This window comes from Malaclemys terrapin, chromosome 6, assembly GCF_027887155.1.
Source record: "Malaclemys terrapin pileata isolate rMalTer1 chromosome 6, rMalTer1.hap1, whole genome shotgun sequence".
Lineage (NCBI taxonomy): Eukaryota > Metazoa > Chordata > Testudines > Emydidae > Malaclemys > Malaclemys terrapin.
In genome coordinates, this window is record NC_071510.1 from 70,004,389 (window position 1) to 70,021,900 (window position 17,512).

At 37.9% G+C, this 17,512-nt stretch overlaps 1 protein-coding gene across 7 annotated transcripts in view; it reads right to left on the reverse strand.

Moving 5' to 3' along the window:
* The window catches only part of PAM (peptidylglycine alpha-amidating monooxygenase), a 233,852-nt gene that overhangs the window by 43,971 nt on the left and 172,369 nt on the right, over positions 1 to 17,512 (reverse strand). For all 7 annotated transcript variants that reach the window (XM_054032538.1, XM_054032536.1, XM_054032535.1 and 4 more), the window contains exons 13-14: positions 13,362 to 13,552; positions 12,260 to 12,331 (exon numbers count right to left, since the gene is read on the reverse strand). In XM_054032538.1, coding sequence (XP_053888513.1) covers positions 12,260 to 12,331; positions 13,362 to 13,552 — 263 coding nt within the window. The remainder of the gene's footprint in view (positions 1 to 12,259; positions 12,332 to 13,361; positions 13,553 to 17,512) is intronic.

Sequence of the window (17,512 nt, forward strand, 5' to 3'; positions counted from 1 at the left end):
TCCATGGGCATCCTTCTACATTGCCAGCTGCTTTACAACTGAAGTGTGTGTGGAGGGGTGGGGGGGGGGGAGAGTGTGAGACAGGGAGTATGTGTGTGTGGGAAGGGGAGAGAGACACTGTGTTTTGGGGGACAGAGTGTGTGTCAGCAGGCTGTCTTGTATGTTCAGACAGCAGCAGGAAGCAACCAGTCCTGAGGCAGGGGGAAACCCCGACGTCAGCCCCCGTCTCCCTCTCTGGGCTCTCTGCACAGCAAACTCTCTCGCACAGCATGCAAGGGCTGTCAGAAATGGTGCTTTGAAAGGGGAGAGGTACATGTCTCCAGCAGTCACTTGAGGCATTATGGGACAGCTCCAGAGGCCAATTACAGTGCAGAAAGCAATCAAGTGTCTGCATTGGCAATAGAGCTCTGGAGCCTCTGCGCAAACAGCCTTACAATTCTCACCGAGGTGGTGTTTTTGCAGTGATGCAACTGAGGAATTTCTGCACACAAACTGGCTTGGCAGCATGTACACATCTGCAGTTTGAGTGCAAAAAGCTGCTTTACCGCGCAGAAACTTGCCAGTGTAGACAAGCCCTGAAACATCCCATTTAAACTGAGTACTTGTTTTATTATTCTTTCTCTGCTCCTGGAATATGCAGTCTAGTCCCACTCCCATGACTTTCTCTGCTCTAATTCTCTCACTGGCAATCTGGTTTCTCCCCTTTCTACTACACTGAAATGGCATTTGCCAAGGCCATCAACAACCTCCTTCTGATCTAATAAAAGGATTCTCTGTTTTTGTCTTCCAGCAGCACTTTCAGCATTGTCAATCTGCATCTCATTTTTTAGCATAATACCATTATGTAAAGTCCTGGTTCTCCTCCTCCTCTAACTCCAGCATTTTTCAGTGGCTCCACCTCCTCAGAGTTAGATCAGTCCTCCTCCCCATTTTTCCCCATACTCTATCTAGGGGACCTCAGATATCACCTCTAGACCGAAGACCCCTAAAATCCCTCAGCCTCTCAGACCTACACCTCTCTCTCCATCATTTCATTCAGGTGTCTCAGATCAACTCAGGTTTAGAATGGTGGAACCTGAACTTTCTCTTCCCTTCCAAGCCTCCCACTTTCTGCATCAGTATCAATAATTCCACTATTCTCCCTGTCATCCGATTTGTCGCCTCTATACTATATTGAGCGTCTCTCTCGTCTCCTTTGCCCCTGATCCAGGCTGTCTCTAAGTAATAGTGCCATTGAGTTCTTCCTCTGCTACATCATTTGTAAGATCCAGGACTGCACTAAGAAGTTCAGGTAGCCTGAACAATGTATTTCTAGCAGTTCCAAAATACCATTGTGCGCAAGCATTATATACAAAAAATACGTTAAAATATTTTAAGATTGCATTTAAGTCAAGCACTGAAAAGTTAGGAAATGTCAGAATTAAGATTGCTTGTGCTATCTTAATTCGTCCCCCATGTGCCTTATGATACAGTCTTTAATTATATGATCGCATGTTATTTTTCCATAGGACCCCTGCGTCATTCTGTGAATGAGTAGCTATTCAATATCTCTCTGTACCCTCCTCATTTAGCGTGTGGCCCCAAGACTAATTTACTGCACACTATCCAAACCCTAATTGAATAAAAAATTATTAATTTCGTTCTGGGTGTCTCACCATTGTATGAATGTTTCACAAACATTAATGACTATCTGCACAGCATACCTGTGAGATTAGGGGGTATTACTATCACTATTTTACAGATGGAGAACTGAGGTACAGAATGATTAAGACCAAAATTGGCAAAAAAAAAAAAAAAAAAAAAGTATCCACTAATTTTGGGTGGTCAACTTAAAACACTAGACCCTGATTTTTCAGAATACTTATCATTATATAAAACAGAATATGTTCAAAGCGCAAGTCCAATCGTTTCAACTGCAGTTGTAAGGGCTCAGCACTTGTGCAAATTTGGCCCCAGATGTTTCATGTTGGGCACCAGAACACAGAGTTAGTGTGAGGAACACAAAATTAGTGACCATCTATGAAAAATCTGGTTTATGTGACTTGCCCAGCATCTCACAGGAACTCTGTGGCAGAGGCAGGGATACAATCCAATTCTCGAGGGTGGCACAGAACTGCCTTAGCCATGAGACTGTTCTTTCTCTCCCTGCAATTCTCTGCCTTATTCACTACACACCTTCCAACTTCTGCAACAAATGAAGCGGGGTCCTACAGACAACAGTGTCCTTCACTACACAACCCTGGTTCAGTCCCAGAGCAGGTCCAGCCTGTGCACTGAATGAGGCAGGAGTCCTGTGGGGAAAATAAGGTGTAGGATAAGAGGTACTATACGTATGAAATATTTACAGTACTAGATTCTAAATTCCTTAGGCCAGACACTGGGGCTCTTTTTTTAAAAACTGTCGGTGCCCATTAAACATTAATACGGATTACTAAAATGAAAAAAATTCTTTCCTTTATATATGTCTATTATTCTGCAACAAAACCATAACTAATCTAATGTTTTCCCTCAGTCTCTCTGGTGTATTTACTATAAATCAATTAACAGTTCACAGTAGCTTTTCCAGTGAAAGATTTTTTCACAACAATATTTTGACACCCATACTGGACTCCTAGATCAAATATTTTCTACTTTTTGTTCTTCTTCTTTCAGGACACACTGTTTCAAAGGAAACTTTTCCCTTTGTGATTAAATCGGATGCACACAAAATGAGAGCTTCCCATTACTACAGGGATGGCCTCAAATCATGAGCTTTGAATTTGTAATCCAAGCCGTGGCAGTTTGATAAACTATCACCTATATCTGACTATTCTGTTGTTAGGAAATAAATTCTGTAACTGTCATTCAGCAGGCTTCCTACAGCTTTCTAGAGTATTCAGAATTTGAGTTCATAGATGAGTTCAATAAGTAAGCTATACCTTGCTGCTTTTTTAAACTAAGGGCTGGGGAAAGCCAACAGGTGTCGAGGAACACACGGTTTGGACAGAGTCATCCCTGAGGGAAGGATTTATTGAAGGGGATAATATATGACCTAGTAAAAAGAAGAGGATAGAAGTTGTTAATGGAACTGAGGTAGGAACTGAGGAGAAACAGTCAAGTGAAAGAGTCCTATTCAATTACATCACATGAAAATGCTCGTATATAAATGCTAGAAGTCTAAATACGAAGATGGGTAAACTTGGAGTGCCTGGTATTAAATAAGGATATTGATATAATATGCAACACAGAAACTTGGTGGACTGATGATAATCATTGGGATATGGTAATACCAGGGTACAAAATATATAGGAATGACAGAGTAGGTCATGCTGGTAGCGGAGTAGCCACTATATGTGAAAGAAAGCATAGAGTCGAATATAGTAAAAAACTTAAATGATTCAAACAGTACCACAGAATCTCTTTGGTCAGAAATTCCATGCTTGAATAATAACAATATAGCAGTAGGGATACACTACCAACTACCTGACCAGGATGGTGATGGTGACTGTGAGAGGCTCAGGGAGATTAGAGAGGCTACAAAACCAGAAAACCCAATAATAATTGGGGATTTCAACTATCCCCATATTAACTCGGAACATGTCACCTCAGGATGGGATGTAGAGATAAAATTTCTAAACACCATTAATGATTGCTTCTTGGAGTCCTGGAACCCACAAGGGGAGTGGCAATTCTTGATTTAGTCCTAAGTGGTGCACAGGGTCTGGTCCAAGAAGTGCATATAGTTGAACTGCTTGGTAATAGCAACCATAATGTAATTAAATTGAACATCCTTGGGGGGAGGGAAGAGGGGGGATGACGACACACCAAAGAAATTCCCACAGTAGCATTTAACTTGAAAAAGGAGAACATAAGGAGCATAGTTAAATGGAAATTAAAAGGAAAATTCACAAGAGTGAAATGCCTGTAAGCTGCATGGAAACTTCCTAAAAGCACTACAATAGAGGCTCAAACTATATGTCGTCCTCCCCTCCCCACCCCACCAAAAAAAAAGCAGTAAGAGGACCAAAAAATGTCACCATGGCAACAATGCAGTAAAAGAGGCAGTTAGACACAAAAAGACATCTTTTAAAAATTGAAAGTAAAATCCTACTAATTAAAATAGAAAGGAACATAAACTCTGGCAAATCAAGTGTAAAAGTATAATTAGGCAGGCCAAAAACATAATTTGAAGACCAACTAGCTAAAGGCACAAAAATGAACAGCACATATTTTTTTAAGTACAACAGAAGCAGGAAGTCTGCCAAACAATCAGTGGGGCCACTGGACACGAATGGTGGTAAAAGAGCACTCAAGGAAGACAAGGCCATTGCAGAGAACCTAAGTGAATTCTCTGCATCAGTCTTCACTGCAGAGTATGGAGTTTCTCATACCTGAGCCATTCTTTCTAGGTGACAAATCTGAGGAATTCTCTCAGATCGAGGCATCAGTAGATTTGGTTTTGGAAAAATTGATACATTAAACAGTAATAAGTCACCAGAACCAGATGGTATTCACCTAAGAGTTCTGCAATTTCAGAACTATTAACTGTGGTATGTAAGCTATCACTTAAATCAGTCTCAGTACCAGATGACTGGAGGATAGCTAATGCAACACTGATTTTTAAGAAAGGCTCCATAGGCAATCCTGGCAATTACAGGCCAGTAAGCCTAACTTCAGCACCAGGCAAACTGGTTGAAACCATAGTAAAGAGTAGAATTATCAGACACACAGACCAACACAATATGTTGGGGAAGAGTAAACATGTCTTTTGTAAAGGGAACTCATGCCTCACCAATCTATTAGAATTCCTTGAGGGGTCAACAAACTGTAGATAAGTTTGATCCCGTGGATAGAGTGTACTTGACTTTCACAAAGCCTTTGATAAGGTAACCTTCACCAAAGTAGGCAGTCATGGGATAAGAAGAAAGGTCCTCTCAGTATCAGTAACTGATTAAAAGATCAGAAACAAAGAGTAGGAATAAATGGTTGGTGGAATAAAAGGTCTTCAGAGTGGAGACAGGTAAATAGTGGGGTCCTCCAAGAATCTGTACTGGGACCACTGCTGTTCAACATATTCAGAAATGGTCTGGGAAAAGGGGTAAACATTGAGGTGGCAAAGTTCAAAGATGATACAAAATTATTCAGGAAAATTAAGTCCAAATCTGACTGTGAAGAGTTACAAAGGGATCCCACAAAACTGGGTGACCGGGCAACAAAATGGCAGATAAAATTCAGTGTTGATAAGTGCAAAGTAATGCACATTGGAAAATATAATTCCAACTATACATATAAAATAGTGGGGTCTAAATTAGCTGTTACCACTCAAGAAAGAGACCTTGGAGTCATGATGGATAGTTCTCTGAAAATATCTGCTCAACGTTCAGCAGCAGTCAAAAGAGCTCACAGAATGTTAAGAACCATTAGGAAAGAAACAGATTATAAATAGGTTTATAATGCCATTATATAAATCCATAGTACCCCTGAACCTTGAATACTGTGTGCAGTTTTGGTTGCCCCATCTCAACAAAGATATATTAGAACTGGAAAAAGTACAGAGAAGGGCAATAAAAATGATAAGGGTATGGAACAGCTTCCATCTGAGGAGAGATTAAAAAGACTGGGACTGTTCAGCTTTGAAAAGAGATAACTAAAAGGGGACATGAAAGAGATGTATAAAATCATGAAAGAGGTGTATAAAATCATGAATGGTGTTTAGAAAGTGAATAAGGAAGTGTTCTTTATCCCTTTGCATAACACAAGAACCAGGAGTCACCCAATGAAATTAATAGGCAGCAGGTTTAAAATCAAACTAAGGAAGTATGTCTTCACACACTGCACAGTCAACCTGTGGAACTCATTGCCAGGGATGTTGTGAAGGCCAAAGATGTAACTACATACATAAAAGAAGTAGAGGGTATGGAGGATACATCCATCAATGGCTATTAGAAAGATGACACACCCCCATGTTCAGGTGTCCCTAAACCTCTGACTGCCAAAAGCTGGAACTGGATGACAGGAGATGGATCACTCAAATTGTTCTGTTCTATTAATTCCTTCTGAAGTATCTGGCTCTTGCCACTGTCAGAAGACAGGATACTGGGTTAGCTGGACCATTGGTCTGACCCAATATGTCATTCCTATGTTTTTATTACACCTCTACCCCGATATAACATGACCTGATATAACACGAATTCAGATATAACGCGGTAAAGCAGCGCTCCGGGGGGGGCGGGGCTGCGTGCTCCGGTGGATCAAAGCAAGTTCGATATAACGCGGTTTCACCTATAATGCAGTAAGATTTTTTGGCTCCCGAGGACAGTGTTATACCGGGGTAGAGGTGTATGTGAACATACATATAAGCATCTAATCAAATACTAGTTAAAGATACTTATAAAGAAAAATTAATGCTATTAAAATGATTTTGATCAATTATGTAGTCATTGGAGTATCCACAACATGCCAGCTACTACATTAGAGAATCTTGTAAGAGAACAGAAATTTCATGCCTATATTCCTTTTATTCTTTTAGTGAAAATTATTACAACTTCTGTGCACTCCAGTTCCCCTCTTTTTGTTTGATTAAAGATGTCAATAGTAATTCATTTTAGTTAGCATAAAACCACTTGTTAAATTATTCTGTTTCACAGAAGGTGTTTGAAGACCTTTCACTACCAGAGGTCATACAGTGTTTTCCCTCTACAAATTATATTTTTGTCATATCCTCTGTGTCTTGGGAATACAGCAGTTTGTGTTAACCTTTGAGTAGAAAGATTGATTATACTGTGCCACAAAGACTACAGCAGGGACGGTTTTGAACAAACGGAATGAAACACATTAAGGTCTTTTTCCACAAGGGGAGAGGAGATGCCTAATAGACACTATGGTGAATGGTATGAACAGATAATAGTGTTCTCAGTACTATATATGTTGTATCCAATTTGTCAAAGTTACTCTAGAACAGACAAAAAAAATCTGAGTAACAATTATTTGCTTTTACTTTCCCCTATGACAGGGAAAAGGTATAGTACTAGCTCTGCTTCAGTAATAGCAGAAAGCACTCAAGTCTGTGATCATGTCTAAATCAGAATATCCAGTATATTGTTTTATGTAAACATAATGTTTATACAAAAATAAAGATTCCTTCCACCCACCCCCCACCACGTATTTGCATGATTGTGCTAAAAATCAATGAAGTGAAGTCAGTTTCATTAAGCTAAACTCTATTAAAAATCTTTATTTTCCATTTAAAGGATCTAATTCTGGCATCTTCACACAGTGAGTAGTGTTTTTCTCTGTGCTCAGTAACATTTATTTCAATGGGTTTACAAACTGAATAAGGTACTATTTATCATGAGTAAGGATGGCAGAATTTAATTTATTTCTGTTTTTTCCCCAGATGCTTCCAGTATAGCAAAAGAAACAAATATTAATTATTCTGACTCTGAGATCAAGTTACTTATAAAAAAGCGTCAATTGTCTAAAGAAGAATTTTAAAGCACCGCTGTTGCTTTGTCATTTTTGTCTCAAGCTACACTGATACTGTGCTAACCATTTTCCCCTCAGGTAACCACCAATATGAACCCTTTCCTCCACTATGAAAGGGCAGAATGTGTAATCCCCTTCAAAGAACACATAATATAGCTTCTTTAACTCTTCCTCCCCCTTTCCTGACCTCCCCTCACCTTCACAAAACATCTGGCTTCTATTGGCTCAAGGCAGCACGACTCTCAAAAGGTTGCAGCCATACCACTGAACTCACAATAAAATAAATTTTACATCATGGAGATGTGTAATAATTTTCACAGACAAACCAAATTTCAATGAATGATCAGGGTGGATAATGTGGTATTCGATATACTGGTACAATATAGGTAATGATTTTACAAAAACTTTCTGGGTTGAAAGATACTTTCATATGGGGGATTTTGAGACTTTGGAAATCGTGTTTTGAGACTAATACATTGATTTAATAGCAGCTATTACCTACTTTGTTCTCCTGACCTACCCTGGAGCTGCAAATATATTTTGCACATTATTTAATATCTCATTCTTTGAGACAATTATGGTGTCTACTCTAAATACCGGAAAGTAAAAAGGGGAAAGTGGAGTTGATATGTTACAAAGATTCATAAAGAATGCAAAGTTTTACATTAATAAATCAGAAAGCTATTTCAAACATGTGTCGGTATTTTTAAATGCTTCTCCAATAAGTAATAAAGATTATTAAGGATAAGTTATCACTAAGGAACTATTCTCTGACCAATTTAAGGGCCTAATTTATTTTAAAAAAAGGACACTCATAACTGCATGCAATTTAATAGGCCACCTTCAGTTCCCTGGTTTCTTCATACACCTTACTAGCCTGAGCCAGTCTTTTGTGAACATGAGTTGATATGCTTTTGTGTCCACAGACATCTCTGACTGTGTGGTTTGCAAAGAACTGTGGAATTCTCTCTCCTCTGTTAGCGCCTATTTTGATATAATTTCTATGTGATTGTAATCACTGTAGCAATGGCTTATAAATACAAAGAAACACATGATTTATACCAACACTCAACAGCTGCTAGGAAGAGGAAAAATCTTAAAGACAAAAAGCAAAATCAGTGGGTCTGATTCTCCCTTCGTGGTACCTGTGTAAAAAGGAATAACTCCACTGAAGTCAATGAAGCTATAATGGTGTAAAAGTGGAGTGAATGAGAGGAGACTGTGACCCAATCAACATTTAAAAATACAAAACAAAATTCCCTAATCTAGACTGTTCAAGGGTTTTGATGTCTTAAAACACAGCTAACTTCAAACGGACAATACAACGGAGATCCAGTTTCCATAGAAACAAGTTAGATGAAGATGTGCACACCAAATAGTGGTCTAATAGCAAACAAGACTGCATTGCAGATATTGTTCTTTGAAAACAACTGGAAGTGTTTCAAACCATATCTTTAAGAAAAATAAATGTGTTTTGAACATTACTGAATGCGATCAAACAAACAGAAAACAAAACCTTCCTAAATATTATAGTACTCATTGCTAATGTGGCCCATGACCAAGGTACAAATTGCTTCTCATAGTAAATCTTGTTCGGTGTTTACAAAATGACTGATTTATTTGGTATTGGACTGGAACATCAAATAAGAACCATCAGTGTAAATTTACTACTTTATAGAAATATACATCTGGAGTAGACTAATGGTACATCTACTCTGGAGACAGAAGTGTAATTTTCACTTCAGGTAGAAATACCTGTGCTAGCTCTGACACTGCTTGCACATTTAAAATAGAAGTGTACCTGCAGCAGTGCGAGTGGCAGGATGGACTAGCCTCCCCAGTATGATCCTATCGGAAGCCCTACGCACACACTCGGGTGGCTAATCCATCTCGTGGCTCGTGCCACTGTGGCTAGGTTTGATATTTAGTACGCAAGCTTGATCAGATTTATTGTGGGGATGTTTCCTTGAGCTGGAAATGACAAGGCCAACTCCACTGTAGACCTACTTTAAGATGTGTTTTAAATACACAATTGTAAAAACAGGCTTTAGTAATTTAAAGTACTTTTAGTCAAGTTGCTCTAAAACTTATGATTTTCTGAATTCCAATTTTTTATTTATTTGTAACTTTTAGTGATTTGATTTATTTAACTTTACAAAGTGGTTTTTGTGCATGTGGTAAATTTACCACTTTGGATGAGGTACTCAAAAGCTCTTAGCTATGGCCTAACTCTGTACCCACCAAAGTCAAAGGGAGTTTTACCATGGTCTTTAATGGCACCAGAGTAAGGCTAATGCTGAGTGCACTTTTGAAAATCTCATCCTTTAACATAAAATTAACTCTGACACTCTTAACTCATTACAATAATCTACCAGTTCCACTTATGTCTTACTGTGCACTTCCAAATTGTAAAGACCAGCTAAATTCAAGTAAAAATGCATCAAACTTCACTGACATCATAAAGAAGAACAGGAGTACTTGTGGCACCTTAGAGACTAACAAATTTATTAGAGCATAAGCTTTCGTGGACTACAGCCCACTTCTTCGGATGCATATAGAATGGAACATATAATGAGGAGATATATATACACACATACAGAGAGCATAAACAGGTGGGAGTTGTCTTACCAACTCTGAGAGGCCAATTAATTAAGAGGAAAAAAAAAAAAAAAAAAAAAAAAAAAAACTTTTGAAGTGATAATCAAGCTAGCAGAGTACAGACAGTGTGATAAGAAGTGTGAGAGTACTTACAAGGGGAGATAGTCAACGTTTGTAATGGCTCAGCCATTCCCAGTCCTTATTCAAACCGGAGTTGATTGTGTCTAGTTTGCATATCAATTCTAGCTCTGTAGTCTCTCTTTGGAGTCTGTTTTTGAAGTTTTTCTGTTGTAATATAGCCACCCGCAGGTCTGTCACTGAATGACCAGACAGGTTAAAGTGTTCTCCCACTGGTTTTTGAGTATTTTGATTCCTGATGTCAGATTTGTGTCCATTAATTCTTTTGCGTAGAGACTGTCCGGCTGATGTGATTAGGTCCTATGATGATGTCACTTGAATAGATATGTGGACAGAGTTGGCATCGGGGTTTGTTACAAGGATAGGTTCCTGGGTTAGTGGTTTTGTTCAGTGATGTGTGGTTGCTGGTGAGTATTTACTAGTGCTTTGTCTGTTTTTCCCAAGCAACAAACCCCGATGCCAACTCTGTCCACATATCTATTCAAGTGACATCATCATAGGACCTAATCACATCAGCCATACCATCAGGGGCTCGTTCACCTGCACATCTACCAATGTGATCTATGCCATCATGTGCCAGCAATGCCCCTCTGCCATGTACATTGGCCAAACCGGACAGTCTCTACGCAAAAGAATTAATGGACACAAATCTGACATCAGGAATCAAAATACTCAAAAACCAGTGGGAGAACACTTTAACCTGTCTGGTCATTCAGTGACAGACCTGCGGGTGGCTATATTACAACAGAAAAACTTCAAAAACAGACTCCAAAGAGAGACTACAGAGCTAGAATTGATATGCAAACTAGACACAATCAACTCCGGTTTGAATAAGGACTGGGAATGGCTGAGCCATTACAAACGTTGACTATCTCCCCTTGTAAGTACTCTCACACTTCTTATCACACTGTCTGTACTCTGCTAGCTTGATTATCACTTCAAAAGTTTTTTTTTTTTTTTTTTTTCCTCTTAATTAATTGGCCTCTCAGAGTTGGTAAGACAACTCCCACCTGTTTATGCTCTCTGTATGTGTGTATATATATCTCCTCATTATATGTTCCATTCTATATGCATCCGAAGAAGTGGGCTGTAGTCCACGAAAGCTTATGCTCTAATAAATTTGTTAGTCTCTAAGGTGCCACAAGTACTCCTGTTCTTCTTTTTGCGGATACAGACTAACACGGCTGTTACTCTGAAACTGACATCATAGTGTCTCCTTGGGAAAATGTAATATCAAATCAATATTCTTAACAGGTGAACTGGTATTAGATTTGGTCCAAATGAACCAGAAATACTGCCAAATTTTAATATACCTTTCAATGGCTGATGTGATGCAGTATCTTCTGAGAAGCATTACAAAGGAACAAAATTCATAGCAGATGTTTTGCAAACCATGTATATGAAATACACTGGTACATAATTTTAAATTTGTCAATTTAAATATAGCAAAAAGAGGCTCAGTATTAACCCTGTTACACTATGCTTAACTCATTACATATTGCATCAATACAAGGCACAAGATAGTACTCCCTTGAACTATAAATTGTAAATTTATATACCCTTGTAAATTTTAACTCTTAATTTCCCTGATTTTGTTCAAATGCTTTTCTAATAGATCACATACAGATAGTTAATTTAAAATATACTTTCATATTAAAGAAATAAAAATATAATAGAACAGTTATTGAATTATCATTCTGTAGGACAACCACCAGTCCTGTGAACCCATGGTACGGCACCATGAATAGACAGATAAATTAGAATGGTGTTACGCAAATTAAACCAGAAACAGAGAAATCTAATGAGATTAAATTGCACTAATGAATTTTACCTGCAAGGCTGGAGACCGGTAATTGACCAATTCCTCCTGAATTATTCATTATATAAAGCACAGCAACATAGTTGTAAAGAATGCATTACATTTTAGATGATAAAAGGAAAGAACAATACTAACACATTAATTTATATAGAATATGATCAGGATGTGGTTTACCAGTGATTTAAGTTAATGAATCACTTCTTTTTTTTTTTTAATATGGTTAGAGTTCATTATACATACCCTGATCCAAAACCTCTTCCTCTTCTCTTTTTGGCTGCTTCAGTGAAGAACTATCATCTGTTTTCTTGGTTTCTAAAGAAGGTTAAGAATATACCAATAATCTCTGTATATGGACTGAATTTAACATTTTCCTATACATTTTTTTTAGTGAATTCAAGCATTTGTTTTCTATGTTTCTATTGCTTGGGAAAAACAGACAAAGCACTAGTACTTTGATATACATGTGTGAGATTATTAAAACATAATATATTAAGTTTCATACAACTGACCACTACAATTAAGTATTCTAAAATTAAAGCAGGAAGAGCCAGTGACATTACAATATATTATTTTCAGATCATAGGATGGAAATGCTTTACAAACATTAAGTTTCACAAAAACTTTAAGAGATAGATTGGCATTACACCAATTTTGAAAATGTGCAAGTCAGAGAGAGTTTAAAACTACTTTCTACAGAAGACTCTTACTGAATTCAATGGATTCCAGATCAGGACTACAATGAACTGGTAGCTGGAAACAGAACCTAGGATATCTGGCTTCTAGTCTATGTTCTAACCCAGCAGACAACACATCCTTATTTATGAATGCCTGACACACAGTCTAGAGCTGGTGCAATGTATGAGAGAGCTCAGATGTGTGGTAAAACCTTTGGGCTCTCTCATGTCAACCAGCAGAAGCTTAAAATATCATGGAAGTGATGTATTGAACCACGCAGCAAATGGGACAGGGAAACTACAGTACTAAACACTTCTAATGGGCAATATAGGATGTGACACTTTGGAAAGACTGCGAGACACCTTAGTTGCACAGGTGGCCATGTAATATAATGATAAAACTATGGCTGGACCATGGGAGGAAGGAAACATGGCAATCCTGAACAAAGAAGTGGATAAAAGACTAATAAAGCAAACTTCCACAAATCACTGCTACCAACAAATCAGCAGTTATTAACAACTGCATCTCAGACCTATGCATTTCATAAATGTCAAAAGAACATATCTAGATTCTTATAAAAATCTTTATATACAAATTGCATAGTTAAGCATGTGTCTCATATAACAAACGAAGAGTAAACAAAATTTCAGACTTTTTTTTTTTTTACCTTCATGATGATGTCCATGTGTCATCATGATCATATCAGACTTCACTGGAATAGGAATATTTGCCTCCTGTGGAATGTTTCTGAACATATCTGGGTTTATATTCTGTGTACAGGTCATGTATGAAACAGCATGTTTGGCCTCCATGTAATACATAATGTAGAAATTGCACATTTCGTCGCTGGCTGTGCCCCTAAAGCAACACAGTATAGAATATATTTTTGATGAGTGAGAGAATAAAATGTGAGCTGCACATACAGATGTTACCAAATGCAAGAAAAAACATCTCTTTTATCTGCCAGCAATTGATAAAAAGGTTGCACTGAAGCTCTTTTTAAAAATAGTTCCCAATAAAATACACACCACAGGTTTTCAATACATGTGGCTTCTTTTCATTTACACTGTGGAATACACTGAAACTCCTTAGTCAACCAAGAAAACACTTGAGAATGGTTTGTGTTTTGAATACAAAGAAAGTGGCATTAAGTTAGTGGGGTGTTCAAACTGCCCTTCTCCCATTTTCTTCTTCCAGTCCCCCTTGTATCTCTTGGCATGTTACCATCAACAATGTGCTTGTTTTGTTGAAAGGGGATAACCGAGTATCAACCATTTATTTCACCCCTTCAATATTCTTTGCTGCAGTGTCTTTCAACCTAGATGAAAAGTCTTATTTTATAAATCATTACACATAATTTACGTTTAATTTCAGTACCTAGCATTCAATGCTATTATCTTTTTCACAATCTAATTCTTCCATTTTTTGCCAGACATGAGAGGAGTAATGCAGCACCAAAGTCAGTTCCAGTACATAATAAGACACCATAAGCATCTCCCAGATAGATAAGGTGGTACTGCAGTCTCTAGAAAAAAACTTAAATCACAAGCGTCTGAGAGGAAGCAGCCTGTGTTGCAGGAATGATGCAAAATACAATTCAATAATAACTGTTACTCATGAGCTTGAGAAGGGCTATTCTGTATTGCTACATAACTCTGTCTTCAAGAGAAATCCACTCAATATGAAAAGCAAATTTTTCAGAAAAAATACTTTATGACTTAAATAAATGACCTATTGTTACATAGGCCCGATTTTTTTCTTCAAGCCACTTTTTCTTTCAACAGACTGCTATATATTTTATTTTTAGCTGCATGTTGGTAGATACATTCTTCAGTATTCCTGACAATTCAATAGACAGGCTTTTTAATGAAAGGTTCACAAAAGGTGGCTTACATTGAGAAACATTTTAAATTAGCTTGCACAATTAGCCAGACAGACTACACTCATAAAAAAGGTATGGGGGCGGACTATTAGCTGTTTGCAAAAGACGTCAATGCTGACTTTTCCAGTGGCATCATAAAGCATTCATTTATTCACCATAGCAACAATAACGACACCAGTCAGAGAAGAAGAGACAAGAAAAACTGTTCCAAAAGGGGAATTGGTTTCTCCATGCTTTGGAAATGTAGTGTCCCTTGGGGACCACGGAAATCAGCCTCTGTCTTGGCAAGCTCTGCTTAAGCTTTTAAAAATCATTCACTTCCTCACTGTCTAACTCTGACACCTGCCAATATAATTGCCTCCTCTTTAAAACCTAAGTAAAATGATGTGCAACTCAGAAATGGACTCTGATTCACTTGACACATCTTGATAGTGTCAAAACAACATTTCTAATCAAATAAAATGTAATATACTTTATTTCCTTCCTAGGAAATAAAGGAAATAATTTATGAATAGTAAGTTTTAGTTAAAATACTGAAATCCTAAATTCAGACTACTGAGAAATATTCAGTTTCATGAATGAGAGCTTTTAATGAATGGAAGAACTGTTAGAGATTCATGTGGCTACCTTAGACAGACTGCCTGATACACAAGCTTTGATTCCATCACTTGGCTTGCAGAGCCACAGTAATCAGAGGGATTTCTAGACCTTTATTGTGCAATGTGGGCAGGTACGGCTGTAATGAATTCATGGATTATATGGCCAGTAAGTAGCACATGTAGTTAAGAAATCTCCAACAGCATGCAGGATAGTTTTGCTATGGGCACATATGAATACAGCCCAAGATGTTTTCTTGCACATCTTTACTTACTTGCTCGACATGTGCATGAAGATTAGAGGGAAGATATGGGTTGCAGTTCAGTTTGTTACTGAGGTTTTGAGCTGTGGTACATATTGTGTGGGAGAGACCTCAATATTGAAGCAAAAATGAGATTTATATAATTATTATAACTTAATATTTTGTACATAATGAAAACTTGTTTGCATTTTTACTGAATATTAAGCTATAGCTAGAAGAATGTTATAGCCAGGATGCTTGGAATTATAATAATATACACCTCTACCCCGATATAACATGAATTAGAATATAACGCCGTAAAGCAGTGCTCCGGGGGTGGGGGGGGGTGGGGGGGCTAGGTGAACAGAACCCCAGGCTGGCAGTGAGCTGAGCAGGCTGGTGGCGTAAGATCAGCATTTTAATTTAATTTTAAATGACGCTTCTTAAATATTTTGAAAACCTTGTTTTCTTTACATACACTAGTTTAGTTACATAATATAGACTTATAGAAAGAGACCTTCTAAAAACGTTAAAATGTATTACCGGCACGCAAAACCTTAAATTAGAGTGAATAAATGAAGACTCGGCACACCACTTCTGAAAGGTTGCCGACCCCTGTTGTAGAGAAAAACATGTTTTAAACTTTTGTTTACTTCTTAAATGTTGAAATGACAGATACCTTTGTGAAATGCATACCTGCAAATATGTTAGCTAAATGCAAAGCTCTTAATGTCATTGCTGTGTAAATGGTAAAATGCTTTATGTACCAATATGGAATCTAGTGACCTTGCTAATCTAGAGTAAGAACCATTTACATGTAGAATATTTATAGTGATGGGTAATTAATTATTGGCAGTGCACAAGCTAACCCTCAACCAACTCCAAAAAAACAACTCTAATTATTTAAGCTGAAGACTTTGTAAGAGGTATTTAATTTAAAAAGACTGCATTGAGAACTAAATCCTTTTGTAGAAAGAACAGGAGTGTTTGGACTTTTTGAAAACAGAATTTTATTTTCTTTCAAATGCTAATAAAATTGAAACTCTCTCTCAAAAAATGGGCCGAATAAAAATGGGCCGGGGTGGGGCGGACCTGAGAGCAGTCCCTGGCCCATGTCTCTGCCCTCCTGACTCCGCCCAGGGCAGGTGAAGAGTCTTCAGCTCCCCACAGCTCCCTGGTCTCCCCGAATGGGCTCCAGCAGCTGGCCCAGCTGGGGGGGCAGGGCCTCATGAAGAAGAGGAGGGGCAGAGGTGGGGCCTGTGGCAAAAAGTGGACCGGCAGGCCCATCCACTTTCAAAAAGTGGGAGGGCCATGGCCCCGACCCCCGTTCCAGCGTCCCTGGTTTTGTAATGATTTTGCTGGAGTATTAAAATGTTGTTTCAGAGTAAAAAAAGACTTTTCTCCTGTTAATCAACAAGTGATTAGACTATACTCTGGAGAGGAAATGGGGGCTAAAAATTGGTAAACAGAGAAACAGTGGGACATAGCTGGACTGAAGATTCCTAATATTCATAATTTGCCTGTCTTAGAACAGATCCTTAAATGGCTTATTCTAGGTAACTAATTTTAATATTTTCTTCAATTTCATAGGATTTAGTTAAGGCTGCTTACTTTCCCCAAATATAAACTGTCTGGTTATTTATTAATAAGCAACAGGATCCACTTGCCATTACACAAACAGTTTTAGGTATCTAATAAGATATTAAAATTGAATTAAATACACTTTGGAGAAAGAATATGCTTTGGTCTTAATTTACCAGGAGAAAAGCACCCCCAGAGGTAGTACACTCCCAATGGTGTAATCTCTGTTAAAGCTTTTCGCAGAGAGATATACAGAAGAGATTGTATTGGAAGTCACCAATTTATCTCTTGTATTATATCATTTGTGGTACTTTGTTTAATGTTTTTTTTCCCTTTCTAAGGAAACAGCAATTGTTAATAATTGTGATGATTTCACTTGGTCTTGATCATGGCATCCTCAAAGGTGACTAAATAGTGGGAGCCATACCCCTGAGTTGGCAGCAAGACAAACAATTAGTAAGAGCTCGCCTGCCATTTCTGGACCAAGTATTTTTAGTAATTTTTTAAATAAAATTAT